Here is a 14464-nt window from a genome sequence, read left to right as displayed (position 1 = left end):
TTATTTATAAGCAACGTACTCATATTACTATTTCTTGATTTGTCAACTTAAGCATTAGTTAGTTACTTTTTGCTACCCTTTATAGTATATACTGTATAAATACGCAGACGCATACGCCACGCACTCTATATTATCCTTTAGATAAAGTAGTAAAGTTATACTAGAATCAACACAGAATTCTTATAATTTTTTCCAGCGTTGAGTGCAGTAAATTTATCATCACTTTGAAATGAAATTTAAATTCTAATCAATATAGTTGCATGTATATTTGCAGTGTTAATAATAAGCTATTACAGGACAATGAAACATTTCACTTAAATATTTATCAGCTGGTTGTTCTATCATTCAACAACTATGTTGTTTTCATTTATTCAACAGCTTTGTGCAAAAGTCTGGTCTAGATGTTGGGGACACAGGGGCGAATGAGACAGAGAAAATTCAGCCCAAATATAACTGACAGCGTAGACAGGAAATTTAAAAAAGTAAACAAATCCATAATAATATCATATGGTAATTGGTGTTATGCATATCCCAGAAACATATAGGGGTACACTGCTGTTTTAGAGAAATTGGTTAGGGAATATTTCTCTGTGGAGATGACATTGGTGCAGAGGTATGAACAATGAGAAGGAGCCGGTTTTGAGGAGAGCAGAGGGAAGACCATTTCAGGCAGAGGGAACAGTAAATGCAAAGGCTCTGAGGCAGGAACACACTTGGCATTTTGAGGGGCACAAGGAAGAAAAATTGGTGGAGTGGAATGAGCAAAGGCAAGTCCTAAGAGATGAGACGGAGATTAGAAAGGGACCTGGAGGCTGTGGTAACCAGACTATCTTTGAGTGTACTGGGAAGCCACCAGAGAGTTTTAAGGTGTGGAAGCAGTGATTTCACTTAAGGAAAGAAAACCACTGTGGCTGCTTTATGGAGACTGGACTGTAGGAGGGCAGAGCTAGACGTAGAGACTAGTGAAGGGGCCATTACTGTGGGTCAGTTGAGAGATTAGGATAACTAGGACGAGGCTGTAAAGACATTATTATCTGTTTTTCTAGAAATAGTCGAAACAGAAACTTTTTTTTTAGCAAGTCTTAAACGAAATTTGAGGCTAGAAATCATTGGTAAAATGAGTGCAATGACATGGTTTTGAATATTTGACCATGTATGGTATCCAAATAACCCATGTTCTTGATTTTGGGACTTGGCACATGTTCTTCCATTTGTAATGTTATTCCATTCTCATCATACTAAATTTTGCTCATCATCCAAGTCTCGACTCTAAACATATTTTCAATAAGCCTTCCCTAAAATCACCCAAGGACTGTCATTTGTTTGTCCTATGAACGCCCACTTACATCCTGATTTATGCATTTTACAACTCATAATCTGTTTTATTAAAAATTTTCCCCCATTTTTATTGAAATATAGTTGATAGTACTGTATACATTTTGGGGGGCTTCCCAGGTGGCTCAGTGGTAAAGAATCCACCTGCCAATGCAGGAGACAGAGGTTTGATCCCTGGGTCAGGAAGATCCCCTGGAGAAGGAAATGGCAACCCACTCCACTATTCTTACCTGGGAAATCCTGTGGACAGAAGAGCTTGGCATGCTACAGTCCATGGAGCTGCAAAGAGTCAGACATGATTTAGAGACTAAACAGCAACAACTGTATAAGTTTAAGGTATGCATCATAATGATGTGACCTATGCATCATGAAATTATTATCATAGTAAGTTTAGTAGTGAATATCCGTCATCTCATATAGGTGCAAAATTAAATGAAAAAGATTTTTTTCCTTGTGATGCGAACTCTTAAGAATTTACTCTCTTAATGACTTTCATATGTTAATTATATTTACCATGTTGTATATTATATCTCTAGTACTTAATGATTTTATAACTGAAATTTTGCATCTGTTGTGGTCTACATTTTAATTGCCATTTTGTCTGTCTGCCCCACTCGTAAGCTCCTAGATGCCAGGGACTATCTTATTTACTCATCTTATTCTCTGCATTTAGAATTAGACAATTAATGAATATTTGTTAAGTGGATAATTACAATGTCTAATAGTGTGCTTGTTACGAGTTGCTGAATTCTTACATTATTTGTGTGAAAAGACTATTTCATTAACAGGCTAGAGTAGGTAATTTCCTTCACCTTGCACTGTGTTGGATACTTCTTAGAAAAATTCCTCAAACCCTGTCACCTTAAGAAAATGGCCTTTTTGTCATCTGTCTACAGATAGCTGGTGGAAAGGCTGCTGGGGATTCATAAATGTTGAAAGGATGCCGCTCTTCACCAGGAGTCAGGGTGGGGTGGGATGGGGCTTGGGAATGGGCAGCTTGCTGTTACTCCCTTTCTGGCAGCTCCTGTGTTTCTGGCAGGAAGAGGTTAAGGGTGGAGTGAGCAACCTGAGTGATAGATTATGCCTGCTCTGCCCCAACACCAAGTCCAGTTAGAGTACAGCACTGGGATTTCTTGCCTTTTCTTTGTCTGTAGTTTCTTTCATGTAGTGTTGCTGAATTGTGAAGTAGCTGAAGCAATATTGATATGCAGGTATATGATTTATTACCAACATGAATTTAAAAACATTATTGGGGAACTCATCAGATCTGCAGTACTCTGCAAGGTTGAAGTTTTCCCCTTTGTGATACAGTTCCTTACCTGCAATATAAATCCTTTTCAAGCCTTTCCCAGACCTTCCTTTAAGGTGGAGCTATGAAAGTGAAAGAGGAGAGTGAAAAAGTTGGCTGAAAGCTCAGCATTCAGAAAACGAAGATCATGGCATCCGGTCCCATCACTTCATGGGAAATAGATGGGAAACAGTGGAAACAGTGTCAGACTTTATTTTGGGGGGCTCCAAAATCACTGCAGATGGTGACTGCAGCCATGAAATTAAAAGATGCTTACTCCTTGGAAGAAAAGTTATGACCAACCTAGACAGCATATTCAAAAGCAGAGACATTGCTTTGCCGACTAAGGTCCGTCTAGTCAAGGCTATGGTTTTTCCAGTGGTCATGTATGGATGTGAGAGTTGGACTGTGAAGAAGGCTGAGCGCCGAAGAATTGATGCATTTGAACTGTGGTGTTGGAGAAGACCCTTGAGAGTCCCTTGGACTGCAAGGAGATCCAACCAGTCCATTCTGAAGGAGATCAGCCTTCACTTTCTTTGGAAGGAATGATGCTAAAGCTGAAGTTCCAGTACTTTGGCCACCTCATGCGAAGAGTTGACTCATTGGAAAAGACTCTGATGCTGGGAGGGATTGGGAGCAGGAGGAGAAGGGGACGACAGAGGAAGAGATGGCTGGATGGCATCACTGACTCAATGGACGTGAGTCTGAGTGAACTCCGGGAGTTGGTGATGGACAGGGAGGCCTGGCGTGCTGTGATTCATGGGGTTGCAAAGAGTCAGACACGACTGAGTGACTGAACTGAACTGAATCTCTAAACTGTAGTGGGCAGAGGAATTACCTGGAGAGCATGTTAAAACTGGATTCCTGGATGCAACCTGTTTCTGTTTCTTTAGTTCTGGGGAGGAGTCTGAGAAAGTGATTTTTCTAAAAATCCTCAGGTTCCTATTGCCTCTGGTTCCTGGACCACTGTTTGAGTAGGAAAGAGCTGGACTGTGTTTCCAGTTTCTGTCTACTTTACTTGCATGTGCTTTCTTTTCTTAGTGCTAACATTATTTGGGACTGTTCACTGTTGAGAAACTCAGAAGGGATATGCACAATATGCCTGGACCCAAACCTTCAACTCTGCTCAGTCAGCATCTTCCGGGGTTCCCTCTCTCTTAGGATACAATGACTGCATGCTTCTCCACAGTTCTGCCTTTTTTGTTTCCCTCTTTTACATGGTCTGGTTGACGAGAAGTTTCTCTTGAGTTTTTTACCCATTCCCTTTAAATGTATCTACTAACTTGTGTCTTTCCCTCCATCTATAAAATAGATTGCCTTTCTGATTCTCCTTCAAATCAGTATTCCTCACTCATTATTCTTCCACATTTTATAGGTTTCTTTTAAAATCTTTTGTATAGCCCCATAAACATTTCATTTGTGATACTACCCAGTCTTTATTGCTCCACTGCTCTTTTTTTTCATATTCATCTGGTACCACAGTACACTCCCCTCAGGAGACAAAGAATATTTCTTGTTATAAATCTGCTTACAAAACTATATAAAATTATCTAAGCCACTGATCTCATCTTCTGTATCATTTTAACCAGGCTCAATTGCTATTTGGAAAAGCAATTGACCTCTCTGAAATGGATTTGATCTATCCCCTGTGATTTGCCAATATTTTTCCTAATTTTTAATAATTGAGGTATAATTTATATTCAGTAAGATTTACCCTTTTTAGTATACAGTTGAATGAATTATCGTAGATTTGTAAGTCATGTAAGCACCATCAGCACAGCTGAGACATAAAACAGTCCAATCACCCCCAAAAGTTCCCTCATGCTCCTTTCTGGCACCCCTCTTCTCCTCACTCCCGGCCCTTGGTGATCACAGATCAGTGTCCTGTCTCTGTTCTTTTGTCTTTTCCAGAATTTGGAATTAAAATAGAAATGTTTTATTACATATAAACTTGAATTTAGTCCTTGCATTTAAAGAAATCATTCTAAAAGCTGAGGGCAGGTAAATTTTATGCCAGCATACTCAACTCTTCTTGTAGTGATTATTTTGTTTTATTTAGCATTTTAATAGAATGATATGCAGTTTGGCATTTCATTGTACTTTGGTTTCAGAACATTGTTCTTTTTCTCCAAAATAGTCTTCCTTTTCTCTTTTTGTTTTAAAAGGAAAGAAGTTTTAAAAAAGCACTTTCTGAAGGCATTCAGATATTAAAGGTTTTGTTTATTTCATTTACTTACTGTTTAATAAACTAGAAAGCTAAGTCAGGCAATATATGTTTTTTAAAGGAAGACAAACTAACATTTCTTTTCATCTTTCTTTCATACAGGTGTTTGCTTCAGGATGGTAAGTCAGTACAGTCTGTTTATTATCTTCTGCCATCTCTCCCTTCCCTCCACTGTTATTTCTAGTTACAGAGACAGAGCAGCTATCTATATCCTTAGTTCTAATCTTGTCCTTGACAGCAAATGAAGAAATATTTGTATTTCTTTCAAATTACTGGCTGAGATTTTTATGAAGACTGTCTTAAAAGCAGTCTTTTAAAAAATAGACTACAGACTAGCAGTCCATTACAGCCTCCCTAGTTTTTCATTAATATTTCTGTGAATTTCAACAGTACCTCTCTGGGGGTGATCAAGTTAAACATTTTGGTTATATTTGCTTAACGCTGAAGTGACGAGCAAACACACACACACATGTTTAATACAAAATGTGGGATCTTCCAGTTGTCCTGGATGGAAGAATCTCTCCAAACAAGGATACACATGTTGAAATGCACAATGAAAAATGCCCATGTTGAATAAGGAAGTGACTCCAAGGTGAAAGACAGTGGTAGTCGCTCAGTTGTGTCCGACTCTTTGTGACCCCACACTTTGAGCCCACCAGGCTCCTTTGTCTGTGGAATTCTCCAGGCAAGAATACTGGAGTGGGTAGCCATTCCCTTCTTCAGGGGTTCTTCCTGACCTAGACATAGAACCTGAGTCTCCCGCTGGAGACTCTTTACTGTCTGAGCCACCAGGGAAGCTCCTAGGTTTTTAAAGTTAAAACCCCTTGTTGCCTTTTAAGTATTTATTTTAAAATATCTACTTGTTTTCAAATACTTTAAGAATATCTATTTTTAAAATCTGGTGCTCCTTTCCTAAAAGTTAAAGGTGGCATGTATTCTTGCTTACTGCTTAAGCTGGGAGTCACTAGCTAGGTCCCAATTCCTAACCTCTGAGAGTTTGAACAGGTTGCCATAAGTCGAGTCTCCGTATTTTGAGATAGACCCTCCCCTAGAATTCAGATTGTTTCCTTTTTCATTATTCTCTGGGAAGGCTTATTTTCAGAACCAGCCCTTAAGCAGTCCTGGCTGTAATCATCTTGGTTTTATTGCTTCACTCAGTTGGGCATACAGAGTGCACAGCTCTTGGTCACCCTGGCCTCCAAATAGGAGAAAACCATGTTTCTAGAATTTTGTTGTGATGTGGTTAAAGTAATTCAAAATCAAAATGTTTCTGGGTTTTCACATGCCGGTAGCATAACTAAATTTGGAATTGGGAAAAAGAATTTTTAAAAAGAATGATTGGAGAAATAAATTTACTCATAGACAATTATAATATTTGTGCAAGTACAGAGTCAAGAGAAAACATTGGAATCTTCTCTTTCAGTACTTTGTATTGATCGTAACCAGATATTTTTCCTCAGTGATTGAGTATCTTGGAGTGATCATTGTTTGGAACCCAGATTGACAGTGTGTAGCTTAGCATTAGGAGATTGTGAGGGCAATGCAACTGAGTTTTATGGATTCCAAAAGAATCATGGATATTGTTTTCTGAAATAATTCCCACCATCAGTTTATTTTCTCACAACGTGCTTGTCTTTACTGAATGTGGAATTTAGCATAACAAAACAAAAACCATTTAAATGAAGGTTCTTGTAAATGTAGGTATTACCAGAGGTTAGCTACACAGTTTTTGGCTTAGACTATATTTCAGAAAAAAAAAATCAGCTTTTTTTGTGACTGTACTTCTTTGAAAGTTAGGATCAAGTGTGACGCTGGACTTTGTCTCTCTTGTTTTCTCCTGAAACCAGTACACTGAAGATGAGGCTAGGAAAATTGGAGTGGTTGGCTGGGTGAAGAATACCAGCAAAGGCACTGTGACAGGCCAAGTGCAAGGCCCTGAAGAGAAAGTCAATTCCATGTAAGTAACAAGACTAGTAACACACTCATGTGATTTATGAACTTATTTCAGCAGTTGGTTGGACAATGAGAATAGAATTGATGGACCAGTTTTCGTTTGTAGACTATCACTAAAGTAACATGTTTTGATGCAGACCAGCAAAGAAATTCTTAAAGTTGAGAGTGGAATTTCTACTTTCAGGAATGAATTGCCCACTTGGGCAGACCCTCAGAAAGGGCTTTAGCGCCGTTCTCCAGTCTGTATGAACTGTGTTCTGTCTGTCTCCCACCTTCTAAGGGAGACATTCAGGGCCAAGTATTGCTCATCTTGAGTGGCTGTGACAGGAGAAGGAGCACAGTGCTTCAGAATGGTTCTTGAAGTTCTTAAAGAACCTGCAAGGCAAAAAGGTTGGCATTTCCTTTGTATTGTTTAATTATCTTATTTGTCTAATTGTAATTTTATTTGTACTGTCGATTAACGTTATGTTTGATGAGCTGTATAGTTACTATAGTAAGAGTCCTTGCAGTGCCAAGGACATCAGATTCAGTCATAGAGGAAAAGTGTCTTGTGCACACAATGTCATTTTCAGAGACCTTATCTTTTCAGTTTCCATTTCCACTGCTCTTTGTAGTATAGCTCCTATTTATTGAGCATTTGCAACATATTAGGTTAATATGCTAAATACTTTACATGGATTATCTCATTTAATCTACACAATAGATCTTATAAGATAGGTACTCATTAATACCCAATTTATTTTATTTTGCTGTTTGCAATTTATTTTTGTTTTCTTTACGTAATATTTTCAGATTTCAAAAGCAATACTTTTTTGCTTGTTATAGTAAATGAAGTAATAAAATATCAGAGGTATAAAAGCAAAGCTAGTAATCGCCCCCTCCCTTCTACTTCCCTCCTTTTTATGTAACCTGGGCCAGTGACTTTGTGAATCCTTTCTGAAGCTTTCTTTTTCACTTAAAATATTTAATTGTACATTTATAATTAGGGTTTTGCTTGTTTTTACTGAAATAGGAAGCTTTATGCATATTTTTCTGTTACTACTTTTTTTAAACTTTATGGACATTCAACAATCAGGAAATATATAACTACCAGCTCCTTATTTTTTCCAGTTTCTTTATATATAAGTACATATTTGTATTTGTGCTTAAACTATACCTCAACTTGAAGGGTGGGGTCCAAAGTTCAATTTGATAACATGTGGGGTAATATTTAATGGAAAAAATTATATTTTTCAGTAGTCATAAAATGCACAAATGAGAAGACTATGATACTTACATGATGTTATTGTTGTTTATTCGCTAAATTGTGTCCAACTCTTTGTGACAATTTGGACTGTAGCCTGCCAGCCTCCTCTGTCCATGAGAGTTCCCAGGCAGGAATACTGGAGTGGGTTGCCATTTTCTTCTTCATGGAATCTTCCCAATCCAGGGACCAAACCCACGTCATTAGCAGACAGATTCTTTATAAACACAGACATGCAGAACTAATATTTTTTTTAGTTCAATGAATGAGAAAATGCTAGATGACTGTGAAATAATTTGAGAATGGGGACCATGCGGAGGATGGACACATGCCAATCATGATGTACCCTAATCCATGTTGTAGCAAGTTTTTCATTACCTCCTTAATATCAGTGTAATCATAGCATATATTCTGCCCATTTTTCCTTTTCAGCCCCAGAAACCCTTCTTCCTCACCACACTGTCAATCATCTCTGTTAGCAATTTGTGTGTTTCCTTCCATGTTTGTCTCCAAATTCACATTCACACAACACACGTGCGTGCACACACACACACACACACATATTCAGGTGCACATATGTTTTAGGGTTTTGTTCAATGTTTACTTTTTAAAAATGAGATCGTGGTATATCCACCTCTATGCATCTTGCCTTTATCACTTAAAAATACATCCAGGAGAATCCCTCCAAATCAAAGATAAACCATTAATTTGTTCTTTTTAATGTCTGCTTAATATTCCACAGTATAAATGCATTGTTATCTATTACCTTACAGTGCAAACTCATTTTGTTACTTTTTATTTTTTTCTGCAGTAAGAACAATGCTGTAATAAGGATATTATTTGTGATTTTGTTTTTGTGGTATCGATTTCCAGGAGTGTGATTTGTTGGTTGAAGTGTCAGTGTACTTTTAATTTAAAAATAGTTGCCCAGCTGCTTTTCCACAGCTGTAAACAATTTTTTTTCTCTCTATCCTGTTGACGGTTGTTGCTCTCTCATTTTTCTTTCATCTGATTGGGTGTAGAGGCATGTATAGATATATATGTATATATTTTACTGTAATTTGCACTTCTCTAATTGCTAGTTAGTTGGAGCATCTTCATGCAGTGTGGATTTGTTCTCATAGATTCCATTGTCGCATCTTGTACCCATTTTCCCACTGGATTGTTTGTCTCTTGCCAGTTTTTAAGAGCGCTTTGTATATTGGTGATGACTATTAACTCATTACCGGTTACTTCTTTTTCAAGTATTTTCCCAAATCTATCATTTGCCTATTAGTTTTGTTTATAAAAGCTTTTGTCACGTAAATTGTGTTTCATTTTTATAAACTCAAATATGGCTGTCTTTTCTTTCTTGTTTAGAAAACAGATTGTAAGTGTTGTTTCCTAGCTTCCCTTTTAATTTTTTAATGGCTGTATTTATTATACTATGCATCTATTCCATCTGGAATTTGTTTTTTATTTCTAAGAGTGAAGACTATTTTCTACCAGATGGCTTGCCAGTTGTGCCAGCACCATTTATTAAGTAGTCACTCTTTCCCCATTGACTTGAAATATATTTTTGTCATTTATTAAAATCTCATGTAAACTGGATTTTTTCCTGGCTGTTCTGTTCTGGTCCACTGATTGATATATCTCATTGTTGTGGTTGCTGTTCAGTCGCTCAGTCGTGTCTGACTCTTTGTGACCCCATGGACTGCACTACTCCAGGCTTCCCTATCCTTTACTATCTTCATGAGTTTGCTCAAACTCATGTCCATTGAGTCAGTGATCCCATCCAGCCATCTCATCCTTTGTCACCCCATTTCCCCTCTGCCCTCAGTCTTTCCCAGCATCAAGTTCTTTTCCAGTGAGTCAGCTGTTTGTATCAGGTGACCAAGTATAGCTTGATGTATCTATTCTTATACTAATATTCCATATTGATTAAATTACAGTGACTTTATATTTTCTTTCATTATTCTTTTTCATTCTTTTTTTGCTTTCTTGGGCATTTATTTTTCTCTCTAAACTTTAAGATACTTTTATCCATTTAATTAGAATAGGTTTTTGTAAGAAAGACTTAATTGTCTTAACAAATATTTTTTAAATAAAACTTCATTTTTTAAAACAGTTGTAGATTTACAGAAAAATTGTGAAGATAGTACAGAGGGTTTCTATGTACTCCTCACATTTTCCCCATTTACATTTTATATTAGTATGGTACATATATTATAATTAATGAGCCAGTACTGATGCACTGGTATTAAGTAGAGCCAATAGTTTATTCTAATTTCCTCAGCTTTTATGATACCTAATGTCTCTTTCCTCTTTTAGGAGCCCATATCTTACTTGCTTTTTAATTGCACATTTTTTATGATATTAAGAGAATTGATATTAACTCTTTCCATCTAAGAATATGGGTATCTACCTATGGCTGATTCATGTCGATGTTTGGCAGAAACCAACACAATGTTGTAGAGCAACTATCCTTCAATTAAAAAGAAATAAATTTAAAAAATAAATTTAATTATATATAAAAAAGAATATAGATATCTTTTCATTTGCTCAGATTTTAACATTTATCCTTCAGTGTGATTTTATGGTTGTCATCATATAAGTTTTATGCTTTCCTTACAGAGTTTATTCCTCTTTGTCTTAGTCAGTTTGGGCTGCTATAACAAAGCATCTAGACTGGGTGGTTTATAAACAACAGAAATTGAGATCTCAGAGTCAGGAAGGCTAGAAGTGCAAGATCAGGGTATAAGCTTGGTCGGGTTCTGGTGAGAGCCCTCTTCTGGGTTGCAGACAGTTGATTTTTCACTGTTTCCTTCCACTGGCACAAAGAAAGCTAGCTAACTCTCTGGCCTGTTCTTATCAGGACACTAATCTCATTTTGGGGTTCTATCCTCATGACCTAATTACCTCTCAAAGGCCCCACCTCCAGAAACTGTCACATTGGAAATGAAGTTATTAACCTGTGAATTGGGGAGGATACATTCAGTCTATAACAATATTGTATTGCTTTTTTCATTATTGTACATGGAATATTTTTCCCATTTTTGTTTCTGGGTGTTTATGCCAGAATAAGAAAAGCCTAATGATGTTTGTAAGTTTATTTTGTGTCATAGAGTTACCTTATCAAATATTCTTGTTAATTATACCAGGTATGACTGTTTACTGTTTGTTTTTTTTTTTTGCTTGTCATGGAATTCATTTTTGTTTACTGTTTTTTTTTAACTATAGTCCATTGGATTTCCTAAGTATACAATTCTGTAATTAGCAAAAATAATGTATCTTTTTTTCCAGTGTTTATTTCATTTGCCAGACATCCTCATGACAGTGTTAAATAATAATAGCCATAGCAAGCATTCCTGTCTGATTTCCAATTTTATTTGAAATGGTTTTCTTTTTTCACCAAGCACATTGATGTGTGCTGTTGATTTTTGGTAAATATACTTCATTACATTGACTTTCACTCTTGTATTCCTTGAATGAAGCTCTGGTTGGTCATATTGTGTTATTGTCTTGAGTCATTCCTAAATACTGCTTCCCAATGTTTTATTTAGAAATTTTTCATCTGTAACTTAAAAAGTAAGATTATAGTTTCCCTTTTTTGGTGTAGGGTGGTTACTGTATCAAGTTTTGGTGTTAAAAATTTTGCTGACTCATAAAATGTATTGTTTCCCTTTTCATTCATTCTGACATAATTTAAATAATACTGAATTACTGTTCTTAGGTTGGCATTACTGTTATAATGAATTACTGTTTCTTAGCTGAAATCACTCGGTCTTAGTGCCTTCTTAATGATAGGCCTTACCAATCTGATCTATTGTAGTTGGTGTATTTGGGTTTGCTATATTATAAATAAATATAAAAGATATTCATTTATATCTTGCTAGAGAACTATCCAGTTGTCCTAGGGTTTCAAGTTTGTGGTCATAGATTTTATAATTTTAAAAATCTCTTTTGTATCTGTGTTTATATCTCCTTTGAAAATTCCTAATCTTGTAAAGTTTGATTCTCTCCTCATTTTCCTTTGGGCTTCCCTGATAGCTCAGTTGGTAAAGAATCCGCCTGCAATGTAGGAGACCCTGGTTCGATTACTAGGCTGAGAAGATCCCCTGGAGAAGGGAAAGCCTACCCACTCCAGTATTCTCGCCTAGAGAATCCCATAGAATGTATATGTCCATGGGGTCACAAAAAGTCCAACACAACTGAGTGACTTTCACTTTCACTTTCATTTTTAATCAGTCTCAGAAGAAATTTATCTATTTTGTTGGTATATCTTAAAAAACAGCTTTTGGACTTATTAATCATTTCTACTTTTTTGGTTTTTCATTTCCTTAATTTCAGCCTTTATTATTAATTCCCTCTTTTTTATTTCTTTGTTGCTTGGCCTCTGAGTCTTCAACATGAGTGGTAGTTGCCTTTAGTTTTAGTCTTTTTAGGTTAATGATAGTGATTAGGCATTTCTGTAACCCACTCCAGTACTCTTGCCTGGAAAATCCCATGGACGGAGGAGTCTGGTAAGCTACAGTTCATGGGGTCGCAAAGAGTTGGACACGACTGAGTGACTTCATGTCACTCACTCACTTCCTACTTTATCACTGGAGACGGAAATGGCAACTCACTCCAGTGTGCTTACCTGGAGAATCCCATGGACAGAGGGGCCTGGTGGGCCATGGTCTGTGGGGACACAGAGAGTCGGAGACGACTGAAGTGACTAAGCACGCACGCAGGCATTTCTGTGGCGCTAGTGGTAAAGACACGACTGAGCGACTTCACTTTCACTTTCCACTTTCATGCACTGGAGAAGGAAATGGCAACCCACTCCAGTGTTCTTGCCTGGAGAATCCCAGGGGCAGAGGAGCCTGGTTGGTGGCCGTCTATGGGGTCGCACAGAGTTGGACACGACTGAAGTGACTTAGCAGCAGCAGCAGCAGTGGTAAAGAACCCGCCTGCCAATGCAGGAGACATAAGAGATGCGGTTTTGATCCCTGGGTCAGGAAGATCCCCTGGAGGAGGGTATGGCAACCCACTCCAGTATTCTTGCCTGGAGAATCCCCATGGACAGAGAAGCCTGGCAGGCTACAGTCTATAGGTTGGCAGGGTCATAGGGTTGCGGAGTTGGACACGACTGAAGCGACTTAGCACTCACCTAAACACATTGTGTTGTTCCATAGGTTTTGTTAAAAAGTGTTATTTTCATTGTTTCCTGGATAGTTTGTAATTTCATGTTTTATTTGCTCTATGAGAAAATATCCAATGGCATTCTATTCATGTGTTTTTATAAGTTTCCAGTGGTTATGTTTGTTAGTTGCCTTTTATTACGTATGTCTATTGTTATTTGCTGAAGATCTGAGAATGGGGCCTAAAAGATCTCTACTTTAAAAAATTGTTAAACTGTTCTTATGACATGATTTATTTTGGATAGATCAGTTAGAATGGGTGATCCAGTTAGGATGCTGTAGGCTGCAAGAGATAGAATATCTGATTAAAAGTAGCTTAATGAAGGGGCTGATTTTGCTTACTTTCCAAAAAGACTGAGGCAGGTAGTAGTTCTTCAGGTGGTTCAGTGGCTCCATTATGTTAGGGTTCTGGGGTCAGTTTCTCTGGGACCCTGCAGACTTTTCTATCTCTTCTGCTTTCCTGCAAGTCCTTGACATCCTCACAGGATCAATTCAAAGCAGAAGGCATGTGAGGCTTTTTCATCACATGATGCTCTCTTCTCAGAGGTAATATTCTTAAAAGACCCCAGCAGATTTCCCTACAGGTTCCACTGGACAGAGCAAGGTCTCAGGCCCGTGTCCTGGCTGCAAGTGGTATTAGGAAAGTACCTAGCATTTTTTCTAGCTTCCCTGGTGGCTCAGATGGTAGAGTCTGCCTGCTGTGCGGGAGACCAGGGTTCAATCCCTGGGTTGGGAAGATTCCCCAGGGGAAGGAACTGGCAACCCACTCCAGTATTCTTGCCTGGAAAATCCCATGGATGGAGAAGCCTGGTGAGCTGTAGTCCATGGGGTCACTGAGAGTCAGACACGACTGAGCGGCTTCACTTTCACTTTAGCATTTTTAGCTTTCCTTCTAGAAAGCAGGATTTGGTATCAAGAAGGAAGAGACGGCTTCCCTGTTGGTTCAGTGGTAAAGAATCCACCTGCCAGTGCAGGAGACATGGGTTCAGTCCCTAATGTGGAAAGAGTCTACATGCCTCTGAGCACCTAAGCCTGTGCGCCACAGCTACTGAGCCGGCGCTCTGGAGCCCATGAGCCACAACTCCTGAAGCGCGTGTACTCAGAGCCTGCGCTCCGCCACAGGAGAAGCCACTGCAGTGAGAAGCCCTGCCCTGCCGTGAGGAGTGGCCTCTGCTCGCCGCAACTAGGGAAAAGCCCGCGCGGCAGTGAAGACCCAGTACCACCAATAAATAAATAAGCATTATTTTTTTAAAAAG

The 14464-nt window shown here is 38.1% G+C and overlaps 1 protein-coding gene across 9 annotated transcripts in view; it reads left to right on the top strand.

Moving 5' to 3' along the window:
• Positions 1–14464, top strand: part of ACYP2 (acylphosphatase 2) — a 186080-nt gene that overhangs the window by 10747 nt on the left and 160869 nt on the right. For all 9 annotated transcript variants that reach the window (XR_009599834.1, XR_009599833.1, XM_027966830.3 and 6 more), the window contains exons 2-3: positions 4950–4966; positions 6695–6804. Coding sequence is in view for 7 of the 9 variants with exons in the window: in XM_015094385.3 (XP_014949871.2) it covers positions 4950–4966; positions 6695–6804 (127 nt within the window). In the remaining 2 variants the exon portion in view is untranslated. The remainder of the gene's footprint in view (positions 1–4949; positions 4967–6694; positions 6805–14464) is intronic.

This window comes from Ovis aries, chromosome 3, assembly GCF_016772045.2.
Source record: "Ovis aries strain OAR_USU_Benz2616 breed Rambouillet chromosome 3, ARS-UI_Ramb_v3.0, whole genome shotgun sequence".
In the NCBI taxonomy this organism is placed as follows: domain Eukaryota; kingdom Metazoa; phylum Chordata; class Mammalia; order Artiodactyla; family Bovidae; genus Ovis; species Ovis aries.
The sequence above is the reverse complement of the archived record's forward strand: the minus strand, read 5'-3'. Positions and strand labels throughout refer to the sequence as shown.